This window comes from Haemorhous mexicanus, chromosome 3 (genome assembly GCF_027477595.1).
Source record: "Haemorhous mexicanus isolate bHaeMex1 chromosome 3, bHaeMex1.pri, whole genome shotgun sequence".
Classification (NCBI taxonomy): Eukaryota; Metazoa; Chordata; class Aves; order Passeriformes; family Fringillidae; genus Haemorhous; species Haemorhous mexicanus.
The window spans coordinates 19,220,695-19,240,143 of record NC_082343.1 but is presented as its reverse complement, the minus strand read 5'-3'; the positions used below and the strand labels follow the sequence as shown (position 1 = coordinate 19,240,143).

The window sequence follows — 19,449 nt, the reverse complement described above, 5'->3', positions numbered from 1 at the left end:
TTTTTTAAGTGAAATTTATGTGAATCTTACTGGTCCAGTAGCTAAGAAATTGAAGTGCACGCTGAACAATGTTAAAATAATTTTCACTTGGGTTTGCCACCTCCTTCTCAGAATAATATACTTTATATTTGACATTTAAGAAGTAACAAAAACTTGGATAAAAATATTTTATAGAGGTATCCTATGTCTTTCTACTTCCTGTATTATGGCAAGATGGAATTTGTGGCCAAAATAATTTTTTAAAATGAAATTATAAAGGACAACTATGAAGTTTTGTGAATTACACTCAGAACATGGTGTTGTGGTTGTCTGTTTCCATCATATGCAAACTTTGTCATGATTTTCAATAGTATTGAATTTTTTTCGTTTATTTGAATTTTTATTAGTTTATTTGGTCTCTTGTTGAAAACTGGAAAAGCCTCAGGAATAGTAATCCCAAAAATCAGCTGCATAAAATTCCACTTTTGAAAACCCAGCTGTCTGTAGCTGTAATTACTCTCTGAACTACTTGTTTGCAAAGACTCAATTAAATATGATTGTGAACCTTTCAAAATAATTAATATCCTAAAATATCTGATTTTTATAATTTATTTTCTTACTTGTGTATGAGAATAATTAAACAAATTGATGTGTGCATGCATATTTCATGCATTCTCAATTTCTCTCTTTTTTTCTCTTCTTTCAGGCCAGCCAGACCATTGAAGTTACCAAAGAGGTAAGGTTCAGTGCTGTCACAGCTGTGGTTTGTGGAATTGTAAAGGTGGTAGATGAGGTGATGGCAAAACTGTTATTCCCCATACAAAGCAAGAATAAGAAATATTCAAAGAAAAAAGTAAACATTCAAATTAAATCAGACTTTAAAAGTATTTCTTTAGGCAGTGGGTAGTAAACTTCTGCTACTGCTATGGGAAACCAGATACTATCAGCAAGGTCAAACAACATTTAGAAGAATTGATCTGCAGTGGGTCTCTAAATAAACTCTGAAACAAAGAGCCAGAGCCAAGTTCTTTTATGTCCCTAAAAACACATCTGTGAATCATAGGGGGGGAGCAGGAACGGGATAGAACATGCAGGATATCCAAACTCAGGCTCCATTTACAGGCAGAAAAGCAGTCTCCTCATTAATACTAGGCCAGAACTTTAAAATCTATGCAGATTTCAGTGCTTCTTGTTTTCAGCTATTTTAGGCATTTTTATTACAATCTGTGCCTGGATACTCCATGTCTCAGTGCTTTTTTGGTTAAGGGTTGCTCTGAGAAGTGGCTTGGTCATATCATCAGTAGTGATAAACAAACCTGACAGACAAGTTCTGAAAATTTTGTCATAGTAGTTTTTAATTCTTCTAAACTCCCAGGCAATTTAGAACACTGGGTTTGGATTCTGTAGGTTCTGTAGAATGGCAGGGACAGAGAAAATAACAGACCATTATATCTAAAACTGTCAGTGCATCAGAGTGGCAACAAGAAACCATCTCAAGTGAAAGGACATTAAAAACACAGTCCATCTTTAGGATTTGCTTTCAGTAAAGAGCAGGCCTGTTTGTTAAATGTCATGTAATATGTAAGTATTTGAGTTACAGAAATCTGTGTGTTGATATGATTTGGGTCACACAAATAACTATTGTTCATAGTGACCTTTTTACAATACAAAATCTATATATGGTACATTTCTGTCTCTGTACAAACCTGAGGAGTGGTTGAACCTGAGAACATCTGTATTTTGGAGCTGATTTGAAAAGTTTTTCACTAGCCACATATTATGCTTAAAATGGGAAAAGAACCTAAACATTCTCTTTTTTACCTTCTCCTTTTGAAGAAAACATTTGAGGTCTTGGATCACCTTTAGACAAATTGCTTTATAACAGTGGTGCTTTTAATTGTGCTAAATATAGATTGAATTACTGTATCTCCTAAGCATTTTGAATTACTTAGAGCATGAATTAAAAAAAAAAATACTAAAAGCAAATCAAACCTTTTCTTGGTGTGTAAAAAACATCAGGAAGAAATAAATTAATGAAAGCTATATTTTAATGGTACATAGCTAGCTAAAATTAGTACCATTTACAGACTGAAAACAGTGAAAAATGGCATAAAAATGGTATTTCACTCAGTGTCAAACTTACATGAGTTCATCATTCAGTGCTGGAATATTTTGGATGAAACAAAACCAAGGTGTAAGTGTGGCTGTATGTCTAGGTCATTGCACGAACAAGAAATAGTTTTAATTAGGCATCCAAAAGTGGGAGGTTTTATCCTGATTTAGAAAAGTACTTAAGAATGTGCTTAGCACTAAGGATACCCTTTCTGAATGGGATTCCTCCACTGAGGAATTGATTTAAGCTTTTTCCTTGTACTCAGGCATTTTCAGGCAATTGGTCATTTATGCCCAATCTGTCAGGGTGGTGGCTTCCTCCTCACAGAGAAACAAAAAGTAACTAAACTCATGTTATAGCTTTTTAATGAATAAAAAAAATTAAAACCTGCCATTTCTTTAGCCATGTACAGTGGGTTGGGGTTGAGGCTGCTTTTAGGTAACTTAGTTGGAGCTGGAGCCCTCAGCAGCATAAATAATACTCAGACAGGTAAAATTAAAAATAGAGTGGTCAGTCCACTTGTCAGCCCATGTGAGCTTTGCTTGTCTTTAGTTCAGTATGTGGTAAAAGAAAGAAGAGAAATTTGCAGATGTAAACAAGCACTTTCGTATGTGGCTTATTATCCCATTAAACTCTTAGGACAGAGTTTCTTTTACTGCTGAAAGAATTTACCCAATTTAAGAGTGCTCAGCTGAGAATGGAACTGTAGAGACAACATGTCAAAGTGGTAAATCTGGCACTAGTGATGAATAGGAAAATGAATCTTTTGGGTATAACTTTTATGACTTCAGAGCAAATGTCTGTAATGGAGTTTAGAAAAACATTTAGTACTATAAATAGGAAAATTCTGTTTGGTCATTTACTTCACTTCAGCTTTGTACAATTGCTCATTTGGCAAGCTTTGTGATTGACTTTAATGAAAACTTTGACTTCAGATTGCTTTTCAAGCTTTTGCTAATTAACCTTCTTGTGTGAGCATGTCAGAATTATTCCATGTTTACTTAATGGGAAATGGAGAAACACCCAGTGCTTTGGATTTCCTTGATCCTCAAAGCTGTACTTAGACCCCTAGAGGTGCCTATTTCCACATGCTATGGAAAAACAGGAATAAGTTTGCATATGCCATTGATTTTGCAGTCAGAGCACTGGTAACCCACATCTGGAGTGGGGAGATGGACAATCAGTCCCTTCTTAGCAGCAGGACAGAAAATTTCGGTCAAGCTGATAATTGCATTGTGATTAATTAGCAAGTTGCTCTTAAAACTGAAAAAGAGCCATAATCTTTCAAGACAGTAGAAATAAGTAAAGGAGCTCTCTGTAGTAAACTTTCATGTTATGCTGCTTTAAGTTGATGAGGAAATAAGAGTGGAGATCTTGGTCAGTATTTAATGTGTACAGAGACCATTTGTATAGAAGGATTCATAGCCTGTAATTATTTTTCTAACGCCTTTTTGGGACTTCCTATGCACTCATTTCTCCCAATATTAAACAGTGTTGCTTTTGAGACATAAACTCTATGAATTCAAGTCTTTATTGTAAGAAAAATCATTTAGAAATGAAGATTTCTTGATTTCATTTAATTTTCTGAAAATTTCTCTTGAATTAACAAAAATAAAAATATTTTACAAAAATAATGAAAATTAGGTTTGCATATAACAATTCTTCCACTTATAAAATTTAGAATGAACTAGGTGTTAAAACCCAAGAATGGATGTTATGCTGTAAGACTAGACAGTTAATGTTAGTTTATATATCGTGTTGCCAACCCCTTGCATCTTTGAACTATAACAGAGTTCATGGATCATGAGTATGTAGGGTTTGAATATTTTTTAAATGACTGTTTTAAAAGTAGAGGAAGTATTTTCTTTGAGTTCTGCTTTAAAACAGATCTTTTTCTTTCTTCAATATTTTCCTTTAAAATGCCTAAGTTTAAAAAAGATCCCAAGTAGTGACATTATCTCTCACTAAATTTTTGACAAATCATCTTTTTCTAGTGGCTTGCAATCATAGATAAGCTTGCATTTTTTGTCAAAATCCTGGGGAAAAATAATAGTCTGAACTGAAAAGCTCCTGAGAGAAGTATGGATTAGTTCTGTGTGCAGTGTTTGTTGCTGTAGCACCTCTCCCTGCTCCTGTCCCATAGCTACGCCGCGCTCATCGCTGACTGGCCTGTGGTGGTCCTGGGCATGTGCACTGTGCTCATAGTGGTGTGTGCACTTGTGGGAATATTAGTTCCAGATCTTCCAGATTTCTCTGATCCACTGCTGGTAAGTCAATGCCCATTAGTTGTCCTGTCAAATAAGTATTTTTTGTTTGCCATGTTTTCCATTGGAACCAGTAAACAGTAAATGCAAGTAGAGCAATGATACAGTATTAAATCTTGACATTGGAACAGCAAATGATAATACAAAGCTGCAGTTGCCATCAAAGTATATTACCCACTAGTTTCCATGCCCTCTGCATTTTGCTAAGGTCATGTGTCCTTCAAAAGAACTGCTTCAGAATAAATAATATAAATTCTTCCCAGTTTTAGGTGTACAGCACAGACCATACTTTCTAAATCAGGCTTCAAAGAATGAAGGCCAGGAGCTGTTAAAGGAGAGGGGATTCTAAGTCCCCTCTGAGGATGAAGTGATAGCCGTATTGAAAGGATAAAAGTAATTTTTATCAGATTCCACTAAATATTGCACTCATTTTTTTTACTTTTTATGAGTTGTCTTAAGCATGAGTAGCTTTCAGGATTTTTTTAATTGAAAATATGGCATTTAACCAGTATCCTCAAATAAAAATAAACTGTTCCTGTAAGTTATTGGTATTTACAGTATAGAATGTGTATCTGTACAAATCCATATGCAATGGATATTTCTTGAAAACAGCCAATTTGTTAAAATTGTTTCAAAGTCACTTTCAAAATTATTTAAATATTTGCCTTATTCTTAATTAAGAGTGATAATTGAGATACAGAAGAGTACTTTGTAGAATGCCCTTCCTCTGAAAACCAAGTGTTGAACATTGGATGGACCAAATCATCTCTTCTCAGGGAGAGCAGTAAGACGTGCAAGAATTCTTAATCCCTTGCCACTCTCTACAATCAGTCATTATTTGTCATGAAGCATTTTACCTCTAATAGTAGATGCCTGGAGTAATTATGCTTCATAGTGAAAGCTATCCATCACTTTGATCGTGTTTCCACTCTCCTGTTTGAGCTGAAGAATGAATAGCATTGTGGAATTTTTTGCTTCTCTTCCCTTAGGGTTTTGAACCCAGAGGGACGGCCATAGGACAGAGACTTGTCACATGGAACAACATGGTGAAAAACACAGGGTACAAAGCAACACTTGCAAACTACCCTTTCAAATATGCAGATGAGCAAGCTAAAAGGTAAGGCTTTATAGTTATAATGCATTTTGTTTTATTGGTGGTTTTGTATGTATATCGTGCTTTCACCAGTATGCTCTGAAGTTAATATATGTGCTGCCACTGATTTCAATAAATGCAGAATCTAATATTCTACAGTATTTAAGGCCTTTCATACCAGGCTAGATATTTCCCAGTGCAAGCTTTTTTAAAAAATGTATAATTGTACTTTTCTCTATGGATATTTTCGGTCCTGGACTCAATGTCCTTTCATTTGAAGTCTCTTAATTTAAAGAAAAAATTAAATTACTGTTTCAGTTTTTGTATCCCAAAATCACATTGGTAAAAATATGTTTTATCAGGTGTCAGAGCTGTTAAGCTGTGTGACTTGTTTGGATGGTGCTTCTTTTAGTGATTTCTTTGCTAAGGTAAAGTGAAATCCTTTGTTCTGGTTTAGTCATCAAGATGACAGATGGTCAGATGATCACTATGAAAGAGAGAGGAGGCAAGCAGACTGGAACTTCCACAAGGATACCTTTTTCTGTGATATTCCAAGTAAGTGGAGAAATGATACAAGGAAAGCTAAAAACTTCTGACAGTTCAGAGTTTTCTGAACTCTTCTGTATATTGTATACCATATTAGGAAGATATTTTTAACTTAATATATAAGCACATTAAATACCTTCTTTCTCTTTGCAGAAATCTTGGTAAAATTGGACTGAAATGTTTTAAAATCACTTTCAGAATTATTTAAAGATTTGCCTTATTGGTTCTATTCTACTGGCTCTTTCTCAGAAAAAAACTGTATTTACTTGAAGTGCTTCCTTTAAGTGTTTCCATTTCCTGTAAGGAATTTTATTAGTTGTTGATAGTGCTGAACATTGTAAAATCAGTGTTTTGTGTGTGGCTAATTCACGTTTGGGAAGGAGTTATGCTTTGTCCATGCCATTAATTTAATTATAAAAAACCTAAATCAAAATACTTTTCCTGTGTATGTCCTAAAGGCATCCACCAATTATATTTTGTACAGAATATAGGGGTTTATGTAGGGGAAAAAAAAAGACACAAAAAAACGCAACAAAGAAAACATCCCCCTCAAAGAATCAGAAATAAAAATAAAATGTCCCCATCTTAAAGCACTGTAGGCTATGAAGCTGACTAAGTTAAACTAGAGGACAAAAAAGACAAGGTCTTTTGACTTTTTACAAGGCACACTGCAGAACTGTTCTCCTGTTCTGGCAGAGAGATGTAGATCTTGCCTCTATTCATAGAAGAACCTGAGCTCTTATGTGGCTACTTCCACATGTGAGGACTGATAACACAGCACAAAAACACAATTGTGAAATTATTTGTTTAGATTACTTGGTCTAAGAGAGCAATGACCAGGGAAAAACGGGGTGAAAAACAGATTTTTATTCTTTTTTGTCAATTGCAGTATAGTCTTTCATTTAAGTGAGAGGATGGGAGCAAGGTCATAATTTCTACTCCTGTGAACAGAACCAAATTAGCATATCATGAGTGAGGGAGAGAAAATGTAGTTGGTACTTTACTGAGCATTCTTGAAGCGGAATTGACTCCTCTTATCCAGGCTGCTGTTCTGCACAGTCTCACTCTCCTCCTTTCCTCTGCTCTTTCTGCCTAGTCTCAGTTGTGACAGTCATGAAGGAATTGCATTTCTATGGGAAAATTTGCCAGTCCATTATGTAAAGAAAACAGTTGATTTCCTCTTGATCCACTTTTGTCATTCCTGGTATCTTTCTTTGTCTGCTCCAGGACCTCTAGATTTCAGTTCTCTTGATCGTAAAGCATGGTTGGACATCATAAAGTACTGCCCCTGAGTCTTTTCATTGCAGCTTTGTGGAAGGCAGAAATTCTGCAGCTGCACAGCAGTGGCGAAAATTCAGCCTTTTGGGTTTTTGGAATATTTTAATTAATGTGATCATGTTTTTTAACCCAGAGTACCCAACTGTGTTAGCCTGTTGTATATATTTGTGTTTGTATATTTGTTTCCCTTGTGAGCTCTGCAGACAGATCTCATTGCCACTAAGTAATTATTTTCTTTCCTAAATCTGTCTTCTGATAAATGTGATTTAATTTGTAATTTAAGCTCCATGAGTCTAAACTGTGGAATTCTTGAAAATGGCCTCAAGGATATCACAACAATTTCCACTGCAGTCTTTTGCTTCTAAAGCAAAAACATTCTTGTAGAAACAGCTTTATAATTATTATTTATATTCCCAAATTACTTACTAAATCACCCTTTGATTACTGTTATCAGTGTACTGCCATTATACTGTGCCAAGAATTTCATAGTTTGCTGATTAGATCTTCTGATTTTTGTTTGTCATATTTCAGAAGATAGTTTGCTTGAATAGAAGTCTGTAGAGCTTCTGAGTAGTGTGTAGTGTTGAAGATGCCATATTTACTATAAGCACCTTAAGGAAATGGAAACTTTCATGTGGAGTGAGTCTTACAGATAATCAGCTCATCTTGAAAAGGAGGTGAATTCCCATGACTCGACAAAGATTTCCCGTGTGCCATTTGAATGGTGGGATTTTGCCTCAGCCTTTGATACCAGGCCCACCCAAACAATCAGTAAAAACCCCCTTTTCTGTAATTTCAGGTGATCGCTATTCACGAGTGGTGTTTACATCAACAGAAGGAGAGAATTTATGGAATTTGAATGCAATTAAATCAATGTGTAATGTAGACAACTTGAGGGTAAGTCAATTTGGCATTTGTTTCACTTTCAGATACAGAGCATGCATTTGAAACTTTGTTTTGCTGCCCAGTGCCATCCAGTAGCATATGAGAGGACTTCATGTGGTTCAACTCCTGTCAAATGATCAGTCAGCATGTACATACAGTTAAAAAACAACTTTACATTTGTGGATCAGGTTATATATTGGGGAATTTCTTTGAATTTTCTACTAATAGCATCCAGAATTGGGTAGAATAGGGTTGCTTCCGGAAAGGACTATCTTAACTTTTACTGTGTGTTTCCTTAGAGAATATTATTCTGTGGAGTTTTGTACTTGGGTCCCAGCAAATATTTGATTTTTCTAGTGTTTTCACCTCCAGGTGAACTAACTATAATCTCGTAATATATGCATTGTTTTCTGACACCTGGTGGTTCACTCAAATTAATTTTTTTTTTGGTTAGTTTAGAATAGACTGTTAAATGGACAGCAAAGGAACTTAGGTCAAATAGCTAGAGGTACTAATTTTCATTTAAACTTTATCTGTAAAATATAAGCTTGTCACTTGCTGGAGCAAACTCCTTTGAACTGAGTAACAATGAACTTTTGGTTCACATACTGATGACTTCGCATGGAAATGAAGCAATATGTTTTTAATCTGTTAATACTGAACAAATTATTTCCACTTTGCTTTTCTCCAAAACAAAAATAATCATAGACAACTTAATTCATATTTCTCATTTATTTAATGAGAAATATTTTCATTATTAGATTGATCATTGCCTATTAGACAGCTATATTAATTTAGCAAATTCCCAAACTGTTTTTTCTACAACAGCCATCATTTGCTGGCTTAAAATGTTGAACTGTGGTGGAACGTTGTATAATGAATCTCCCTTGGAAGTCTGCTGACAGGCATTTTGTCCTGGTTGGCTCCCCTGTTGGAAGTGAGTTTTGTCCTCACATGCTTGTAAATGTTCCTTATTTCCCCATCAGAGATGATTGCACTGACAGGATGGCTCATGTGGTTTTATCTTTTTTTTTTTGCAATCAGAATGAGCCAGGTGAGCAAGAGTACAGGATCTAAAGCAGCCCAGCTCAGTTCTGAATGAGCTGAGCTAGGGAGTCATCACATCACCAGTTCAGTCAGGAGATCCAGGGGAGAATAATCTTTTAAAAGGGTAAAAATTGAGGCTGAGGGAGGAGATGCTAATCTGTGCATTTACTGTAGAGGTTCAGTCACACAGGCAGCTGATGCAGGTAAATCCCAGGTAGTGCAGACTGTTGCAAAGCAATGCAGTCTGAATGAAAAAACATAATTCTGTTTAACAGACGATGGTTAATTACCTCTGAAGAGTATCTCTCTAATGATTGCATTACTACTGAGAATTGTTTCTTTTGTTCCTCCCCATCTGCTCACCTTGATAAAAATGTATTATATCAAAAATAGCTATACCTTCTGAGGAAAGGATGAAACTACTTTACTACAACAAACAAGGCCCATAAAACCAGTTCTTCCTTTGAAATAAGAACACTTCAGAAAATGATATGTTTGATGCATCATCTACACCCACAACTGTGTAGATATTTATAAAGAATATTGTTGTAAATAATGGCCTTGCAGATCTTTCTTTGTAAATTACTTAGGAATAAAGTAATTTAACACATCTGCTGAGCAGAATAATAGTGCATCATGGTAGCAGCATTGATTTTTAGCTAGTTAGTATGGAAAATGATTATGGTTAGGTTTTGGTATTTTTGGTGGTCTGTGCATATAAATTTATTTTAAAAATTAGTTACTCAGGACTCAGAAAGGGATGAAGTTTTTTTCATCGCTTCTTTTTAAATGGTTGTTACTTACAAATAATATTTTTAAATATTTGAACACTTTCTGGCAATTTTTAAGTACTTCTGACACTTCTTAGAACTCACAAAGTGCTGTGATATGTCCCACTTCTAAATGCAAAGTTCTGCTAGCAGCCAGTCCCTAGGGAGGCAGAGGATTCTGACTTTCACTGCAGCCATAACAAAAAATCGATGACTTTGGTGACCTTCGGGTCTTACAGACTCTGTTCTGGCTGTAGTTATTTTTGGTTTTGAGCTCCTGCTTGTTTAGGGCCACAGTTCTGTTGAATTAAGTGGAAAAGCTTTCTGTATTCAAAGACAGGAAAATCAGGCGCTGCTTGCTGGAAGTGTAAACTTTGAATTTATGTATTTTTCTGATGATGAGTAGGATATCAGCACCAACTAGTACTGGCTTTAGTATGGAACTAACAGCATATCCTCTATGTATTAATTGTATTCCTATCTGCTTGCAGCTACTTTAACAATAGGTTTTACTGACATTTAGGGGCTCTACCCTGCAGCCATTCAGCGTATGCAAGTCCCATAATCATCATGGAAACTTTATATACAAAATAGTTATAGGAGGTGTTCTCATTTTTTTAGAAGAGCTTTTTTTTTTCCACCTGTAAATTGCAGAATGTTTTCCCTATAAACTGTAAACAGTTACTTTATAAACTTTAATGACTGTATATTATGTCTTAAGACTGCTTCCCCAAAGCAGTGGATTTGTGATTCTCTGTCACTGCAGAAAGCCATTTGGGCAGATCTGCCCCCAGATGTGTGCAGCTTGCACAGTTTCATTTCCTTACTTGTTCCAAAGTAAATTGAAGTGGTGCCAGTGGCAGAGCAGGTCTGAAAACACCAGAATGACCTTTCCTGTTCCTTTGGATCACCAACAAAGCCTAATGCTACAATCTATTAACATTTTATGTAGTATTTTAATGAGCTATCAGGACCTAAGTTTTGTATTTTACTTTCTAATTTCCAGCCACCAGCTCATGTTACTTTATCTTTGGCAGCAGTTACTTTGCCAGTGAATGTTTATGGCCTGCAGCAAGTATAGAAGAACAGTGTATAAACCTTGTTGTCCCATCTTAACTTGAATACAAAGAGAAGACAAATCAATCCTTTCCTCCCAGTTTGCCTATTATATCCTCATAGGACTAACCTGGAGATGTGCCATGAAAAACACAGATATGCTATTCCAGATATGCTGCTTCCTTTTATTTAGTTGGTTGTTCAGTTTTTCCCGAGTTTGCATGTGTGTGTGTTTTTATCTGGAAACAATCAAATGTGAATTACCCTGGTGTTTTGCAATGCCAATTTGTTGTTGTTCAGAAACTGGCTGACAAAATTGGGTCCATATTAAAGCTTTTATAACTGCTGAGAGAATCCCTAAGTGTATTTTTTGGTCTGCATTATGAAGGATTGCTAATAATAAGCCTGTGTAATTCTGCTGAAGAAAAAGAGGCTAAGTGGTTTCTTTCAGATCACTTAAAGCATACATGGACAACTGTTTCAGGATGCACTCCTATAAAATCTGAAGAACATGGCTTTATTTATGTGACTGTATTAATATGTGTAAGATTCTGTGTAACTTGATCAAAACATAAATTTGACATATATCTTAACTATTTGAAGGACTAATTCTACTTTGTCACATATAACAGAAGTTCTGGTTTTGGAGACTTTTATTCCTCGTGCTCTACAAAGATTGAGTTTTCTCATCTTGAGAGAATTTCCCTATCTAGCCTTGTTAGAGTTTCATTTCTGGTTTATAGTTATTTTCAGTTTGTGTAGAAATGTCTTGAAGTGATTTAGCTAAGTCGTGCTCTTACTGTCTTCAACTAAATCTGGAGTATTCTGGAAATAAAAGAAAAATATCCCCATAAGGGAGTAAGACTCACTTGGTTGAGGAACCTCTTTAACCACAATGTGCCATGCACTGTGGGTGCAGCGTTCAGTGGCATGACTTCTTATTTTGGGGTGCTTCATGACAGTGGAATTACCTTGTGCTTTGGAAATCCTGCATGACTTAGGGACATGCAAGTGCCTCGGTGGCAAGCTGAGCTGTTTGGGGACAGTGCCTGCCAGCTGTACAAGAGCTGAGAGAGATTAATAAAATCAGGCTAGTATGTTTTGCGGAGAAAATCAAAAACTCCACAACTTTGTAAAAGTTGTAAAGCTGGTATGTTTATTGCAGCGCTGGACTCATTCGGGGATTACTCCCCTTAAAAGGAATGCGTGCCTCTGGGATCTTCAGGTCCCTTTTTATCTTTCTTCCCAAATACATATGCATACAATTTCACAATAGGTTCATACATATTCATTTTACAGACTTTTCGTGACATTTAGCGCTAGTTCTTTTGTTATCAGAAAGAATTCCTAGGCCAAGTTGACCTGTCTCCCCCCCTTATCTCTGTCTTTCACTGAAGCAATTTCTCTGAGCTCAGACTAAACAGCTAAGATTCCAAGGCTTAACTAAAAGATGTACATTTAACCTAAATCAAAATGGATTTCTACCCTGGAACCTGGAAAATTTCTACTCTGTCTCAAGTAGAAGAGAGATCAGGTGATGGAAGTTGTGGTAAAGCTGTCACATCCTTCCTTTCAGGATGGTAAGTCCTTGCCTCTCCTAGGAACTTCGGGATATGATTCCAAGCAGAATGAAACTTCACTGATGGATGGCTGATTGTTTATTCTCAGGAGTATAGCATGAGATAATAGAAGAGAGTTAACAGTCCTCAGACTGGAAAGAAACAAAACACCTCAGTGGATCTTCAAATAATACTCTAACAGTTTGGCCAATTCTGTGCCACTGTGACAAGTCTGTATACTGACTGGTTTGGTCTGCTGCATGCAAGAGGATACCGATCAAAAGCAGTGTGTGTAGAAATAAGAATTTAATATGTTAATGCCAAAGGTTAACGTAAACTGAATTTTCATAATTTAAAGTAATTTCTTGGGTTGTTTTTTTTTTCTGGTTACCGAATGTTTCAGAGTGTTACTTTAAATTGGATTTTTCTCCCTGTCTGTCTTTATACAGATCAGATCCCATTCCCAGTTTGGTGATCTCTGCCAGAGAGCCACTGCTGCTTCTTGCTGTCCCAGCTGGACACTAGGCAACTATATTGCTATTCTGAACAACAGGTCATCGTGTCAGAAAATCGTCGAACGGGATGTCTCTCACACCCTAAAGCTGCTTCGCACTTGTGCCAAATACTACTACAATGGAACCCTGGGGCCGGACTGCTGGGACATGAATGCCAAAAGGAAGGACCAACTCAAGTGTACAAACGTGCCTCGAAAATGTACCAAGTACAATGCTGTTTACCAGATCCTTCACTACCTAGTGGACAAGGATTTCCTAAGCCCAAAGACAGCTGACTTTGTATCACCAGCTTTAAAATACAGTATGCTCTTCTCTCCCACTGAGAAAGGGGAAAGCATGATGAGTATTTACCTAGATAACTTTGAGAACTGGAACGCTTCTGATGGTGTAACAACCGTCACGGGGATTGAGTTCGGAATAAAACATAGGTTGTTTCAGGATTATCTGTTGATGGATACTGTGTATCCTGCCATAGCCATTGTAATTGTCCTGTTAGTTATGTGTGTGTACACCAAGTCCATGTTTATCACGCTGATGACTATGTTTGCAATAATTAGTTCCTTGATTATATCTTATTTTCTCTATCGGGTAGTATTTAATTTTGAGTTCTTTCCATTCATGAATCTCACAGCATTGATTATCCTTGTTGGGATCGGAGCAGATGATGCTTTTGTCTTATGTGATGTTTGGAACTACACAAAGTTTGATAAACCTCATGCTGGCACCTCTGAGACAGTGAGCATCACATTGCAACATGCTGCTCTTTCCATGTTTGTCACGAGTTTTACAACCGCTGCTGCCTTCTATGCTAATTATGTCAGCAATATCACAGCAATCAGGTGTTTTGGTGTTTATGCTGGCACAGCCATTCTGGTTAATTATGTTTTGATGGTTACATGGCTGCCTGCTGTAGTTGTATTACATGAACGATACCTTGTCAGTATTTTCAGTTGTTTTAAGAAACCTCAGCAGAGGGTATGCAACAACAAAAACTGCTGGACAGTGTTGTGCCAAATGTTCCAAAAGATTATTTTTGCAGTCTCAGAAGCATCCAGGATATTTTTTGAGAAAGTTTTGCCATGCATTGTTATCAAATTTCGGTATATTTGGCTTTTCTGGTTCCTTGCCTTAACAATTGGTGGAGCATATATCGTGTGTGTAAATCCAAAGATGAAACTGCCGTCGTTGGAGCTTTCAGAGTTTCAGGTGTTTAGGTCTTCTCACCCATTTGAACGATACGATGCTGAATACAAAAAACTTTTTATGTTTGAACGTGTCCACCATGGAGAAGAGCTCCACATGCCGATTACCGTAATCTGGGGTGTCACACCTGAGGATAATGGTGACCCTTTAAACCCTAAAAGCAAAGGAGAGCTGCAGCTAGATACCAGTTTTAATATTGCTAGCCCAGCTTCGCAGGTTTGGATTTTACGTTTCTGTCAAAAGTTAAGAAATCAAACCTTTTTTTATCAGACAGAAGAACAAGACTTCACAAGCTGCTTCATTGAAACATTTAAGCAGTGGATGGAGAATCAAGACTGTGATGAGCCATCTCTTTACCCCTGCTGCAGCCACTGGAGCTTTCCATACAAACAAGAAGTTTTTGAATTATGTATCAAGAGAGCTATAATGGAGCTAGAAAGAAGCACAGGGTACCATTTAGATAGCAAAACCCCAGGGCCTCGCTTTGACCTTAATGACACCATCAGGGCAGTAGTGTTAGAGTTCCAAAGCACCTACCTCTTCACACTGGCTTATGAGAAAATGCATCAATTCTACAAAGAGGTGGACTCGTGGATTTCAAGTGAGCTTAGTTCTGCTCCTGAAGGTCTTAGCAATGGTTGGTTTGTGAGTAACCTTGAATTTTATGATCTTCAGGACAGTCTTTCTGATGGTACTCTGATTGCCATGGGCCTTTCAGTTGCCGTTGCATTTAGCGTAATGCTTCTTACAACTTGGAACATAATCATAAGCCTTTATGCAATAGTTTCAATAGCTGGAACTATTTTTGTCACTGTAGGTTCTCTGGTTCTTCTTGGGTGGGAGCTGAATGTGTTGGAATCTGTCACAATCTCAGTGGCTGTTGGCTTGTCAGTGGACTTTGCTGTTCATTATGGAGTGGCTTATCGCTTGGCCCCAGACCCTGACCGAGAGGGGAAGGTCATTTTTTCTTTAAGCCGTATGGGTTCTGCTATTGCAATGGCTGCCTTGACTACATTTGTAGCTGGGGCAATGATGATGCCCTCGACAGTGTTGGCATACACTCAGCTTGGCACTTTTATGATGCTTATAATGTGCATTAGTTGGGCTTTTGCAACGTTCTTTTTCCAGTGCATGTGCCGATGCCTTGGGCCCCAGGGCACTTGTGGCCAGATCCCACTACCAAAAAAAATGCGGTGTAATGCCTTCTCTCAGACCTTTTCAGGACCCCAAGGGGGCAGAAGTCAAAACAAATCCCATCCTGTAAGCAAGTACCGCCTGGACTCCAGAAGCCAAAAACCAGAAATGGAGCATGAGCACTATGAGCTTGAACCTCTGGCATCACAAACCAGAATCTGTAACCCTGCAGAGAAAGTGGCATATGAAGAAACTCATATCTGTTCAGAGCTCTTCAGCAGCAAGCCCCAAAACTCATCTGTGCCTATGCATCCTGCCTATAATAGTGAAGTGAGTAAAGGCATCAAAAACGTTGCTAATTCATCTGTGCTCCAGACCTCTATTGACCAACACACCATATGCCCAGTTTTCTCTCAGAACAGGCAGTGTAGCTGTCCTGATGCATATAAGCAGGTGACAGTGAAGTGGAGTCCACACTCCTCTCAGCAATTAAGTGACACCTTCTGTTACCAGTGTTCTCCCTCCCCAGGGACCGTGCAGATCCAAAGCTCTGTAGCTCCTATAAATGCTTTACAGCAAGCTGCTGAGGGTTACGTACATCCAGTCCAGCATATGCTCCACTGCAGCTGCCTTCAAGGAAGGCTCAAAAGAACGATGACACAAAACTCTCTGCCTAAAAATTTTTTCCTCCAGTCCGTGCAACAGTTCCAGGCACATCAAAGAATAAACAGGAGAGATACACATGTTCATCAAAACCCAGAAGAAAATTTAAGGACTGTTCCAAAGGTAATGAGCTCCTCACAGTTCCTCTGCCGAAACGCAGCACCTCTAATAGTGCGTTGCTCTGAATGTGAGAGCAGTGTCTCAAATAACCAAAAGGGATTCTGTCAGCAGACAGACAAGTGTGATGAAAAGGGTGGTATAGAAGCAAATGAGGTGGAAAGCAAGAAAGCCTCTCTGTCAAAGCAGAAAAAGAAAGCTGAGAGCAAGATAGATAAGCGTTCTTTGCAGAATGACCGAGTTTTGAAAGTAGACCAAAATGATAAAAAACACCTGCTGAAAAGGTCAGGGAGAGAGGCTCGCTCTGAGGGTTGCCATGAAAGTTCACGCTGTTGTGGCAAGGCAATTGCAGTAAAGTGTAGTTCTGTTGACTGTCAAACGCCAAACATCGAAGCCAATGTGCCTCCTATGTTAATGCGCCCAGAACTTTCCAATGAAAGTTTGTTAATAAAAACACTATAATAAACCTTTAATTTGGCAATCCTGTGTCTTTCTTTTAAAAATAAGTTTAAAGCACTAGAAAGTGAATAAATATGAAATATAATTTGCCTTTTGGAATGAAAAATGTATTTTATAGAACAATAACATTTATACATTTCATAAAGCCATTACATGTAGTAAAACCTGATGTTGTCCAGAATGTTTTTTTGCTATAACTCATAAGGTAGATTATGCTTCATTTAGATTTTGTTCCAGGGCATTAGTGTTTGATTTCTCCTTATAAACCATTTCAAGAAATAAAGCATTACAAAGAAGCTCTCCCTGTTCTGAAACCAGGGCTTGTGAGATCAATAACATTTGGGGCAGACTGAGATTGCCACATTTCCTGAGCACATAATTTGCCTTTATTTTTCTGCTGCTTTGGCAGGCTTCTGCACACTTTGAAATGGCAGCAGAACTGTAACTGTGTTCTTTCAGGATTGTTTGACAGACCAGCTCTGCAGGGTAGCCTGTTTGGGAAATATTCTAAACTATTCATCCTAACAAAATCTAAAGAAAAGCTCGTGGAGGTCTACAACATTTGCACTGCCTGTGTTGCATTTCTGTATATATAGTGCAGTAAAACATTTTAAACTGCCTTTCTGACAGTTACTGTATAGACTTTACCATTACATACCAGAGAATACAGGTGAAAACAATAGTCAGTGAACATTATTGACTTCTCAGTGATGACAACAAAAATACAGTTTATGCAGCTGACAGACGTATGTAAAATCAGGACTTGTAAAATTGGACATGAAGTGCCTTGCAATACTGAACTTTCTCCCACAGAGTTAATCTGCTGTGGAGAAAGGTGTTAATGCACAGGCTCTAGACTTACTGCCAACAGTAAGTATCAGATTAAGTCAACTCCAAAGGCTCAGAAACATAAATTAAAATACTGTGTTCTGAGTGTTCTATCTGGAGAAGTACCAAGATGAAGTTATAAATACTGAACTTACCCATGTAACCAAGACGTTGGATTTCAGATATTGTATCTGTGTAAGCACAGGGTTTAGTCACATGATAGCTGTGGGTAATCATGGGAATACTTGCTGGTCTTACCACTCTAAGAGGGTGGATTTGAGAGCTGGAACTGTGTAGCATGTCATAATTTCAGAGTATCTTAATGACAAATCTCTTCATTTCATCGCTTGGTTATGCTGATGATGTTGATTTATGAGACACGGAAGATAGATTTCATGGGCTGATGTGATATCAGGTACTTGGTGTGTAATGAATCACTGGAGGAAAAGCCTGGATAATTCTGTCCTAGTGTTCATGTTGGAGGCATGCAGAAGGTTCATAACATGCAAAAAACCACTTTGGTTTGGCTGGGAGTAGTGATATTAGTGCTGATGTGTCCCAGTGACTGGAAGGGGTTGAAATCTACAGAAAAACCTAAATTAGTTTTACATGGTTTAAGAAGAGTGTCATTCTTTCTTAGTTATAAAATAAAAAGAAACTCAGTTTTTTGGAACTTGTCACTCAGTTTAGAGCCTGATTCTTTATCCTGTAATGAGTTTTCCGTGCACTACAGACACCATTAATTACAAGCTAACACTTGCAGTGATAGCAAGCTATTTAAGGGAATAAGAAAGAAACTGGACTGTTGCTGTTGTCCAGCTTTTTTTCTGCCCACCATACCTGCTCAAGTGTAGTTTGTCAGACCTAGTCAAAGCAGCATGTAATGCTTACCACAGTGCCTGTCACATGAGCTGTCATTCACAGCTCTGAGACATGGGCCTTTGGGGAGGTCCCCAGCCAATGTGTCTACAGAACAGAGAACTTTGTCAGCTGATGAACTCAAAATGAGATTTTTCTGTAAGCCAGTTTTCCATCCTGCATTCTGGGTAAGGAAATTGCCTTCGATTGCTTGTATTAATAACTAGTTTTGAAACAGTTATGTAAGTGATAGTGATTATTGTTATGTTTCCATAATGATTTGTATGTTCTTAAAGGCTGATACAGTGAGAAAAATGGGGCAGATAAGGAGTTCTGGTGTAATGCACTCTTAGGAAAGATTAAAATGAACTAATGTGCTTGGCTAGTGGGCAGGATCACTGCTGTATCTGCCTTTTGTTGTTGCAGTAGTATTAATCAAGTATAGTAAGCAGCTATATTCAGCTCCATGAGCAGCCTCTGAGCTGACAGAAGCTCACAGCCAATGGGAGGTTTCCTAGGATGCAGGCATCTTATTGGTTCAGAGTCTGGAGACACAGAGATAGACCAATGACCTGCCCTGACCTGGGAGTTTGGAAGGGGATAAAAGGGTGCAAGACACAATAAATGACGCTGTTGTCTGATAACCAAAAGGGAGTTTGTCTTGTGTTACACCTCAGATGTACAAACATCATGGATGCTACTTAATATTTTGTGACTTTGCCATTTCCTCCCTGCAAAGTGCTTTATCTTTTCCAAATCGGTTAGCTGGACAAGGAGCAATCACTGGCTTAAATAAGTTTGATAGTTATGGATGTAGCACCGTATGTGTGTGTGTGTGCTGCATCTGTGTCAATTCAGACTCTAAGACCCAAGCCAGTGCAACTCCTGGAGAGTGGAAGAGAATAGGAATTGGTTCCAGTGACAGATGAAGGTAGATGAGGGTATGCATTACTCCATCCCTAGAAAATCCAGGAGAGAAATGAATAAATGCTAATTATTAAGTTTTTACAGGCTACTGGGAGCAAGCAAGGATAGGTGGAATTCTGTTCTGCTCCGGGAAATTTTAACAAGAACCATTACAT

The 19,449-nt window shown here is 37.7% G+C and overlaps 1 protein-coding gene across 3 annotated transcripts in view; it reads left to right on the top strand.

The window, feature by feature from the left end:
• DISP1 (dispatched RND transporter family member 1) overlaps positions 1-16,695 on the top strand; it is an 89,907-nt gene extending 73,212 nt beyond the window's left edge. For all 3 annotated transcript variants that reach the window (XM_059840982.1, XM_059840981.1, XM_059840984.1), the window contains 6 exons: positions 686-715; positions 4,236-4,359; positions 5,346-5,473; positions 5,907-6,004; positions 8,073-8,170; positions 13,040-16,695. In XM_059840982.1, the coding sequence (XP_059696965.1) occupies positions 686-715; positions 4,236-4,359; positions 5,346-5,473; positions 5,907-6,004; positions 8,073-8,170; positions 13,040-16,684 (4,123 nt within the window). In that variant the 3' untranslated portion in view covers positions 16,685-16,695. The remainder of the gene's footprint in view (positions 1-685; positions 716-4,235; positions 4,360-5,345; positions 5,474-5,906; positions 6,005-8,072; positions 8,171-13,039) is intronic.
• The last annotated feature ends 2,754 nt before the right edge of the window (positions 16,696-19,449 follow it).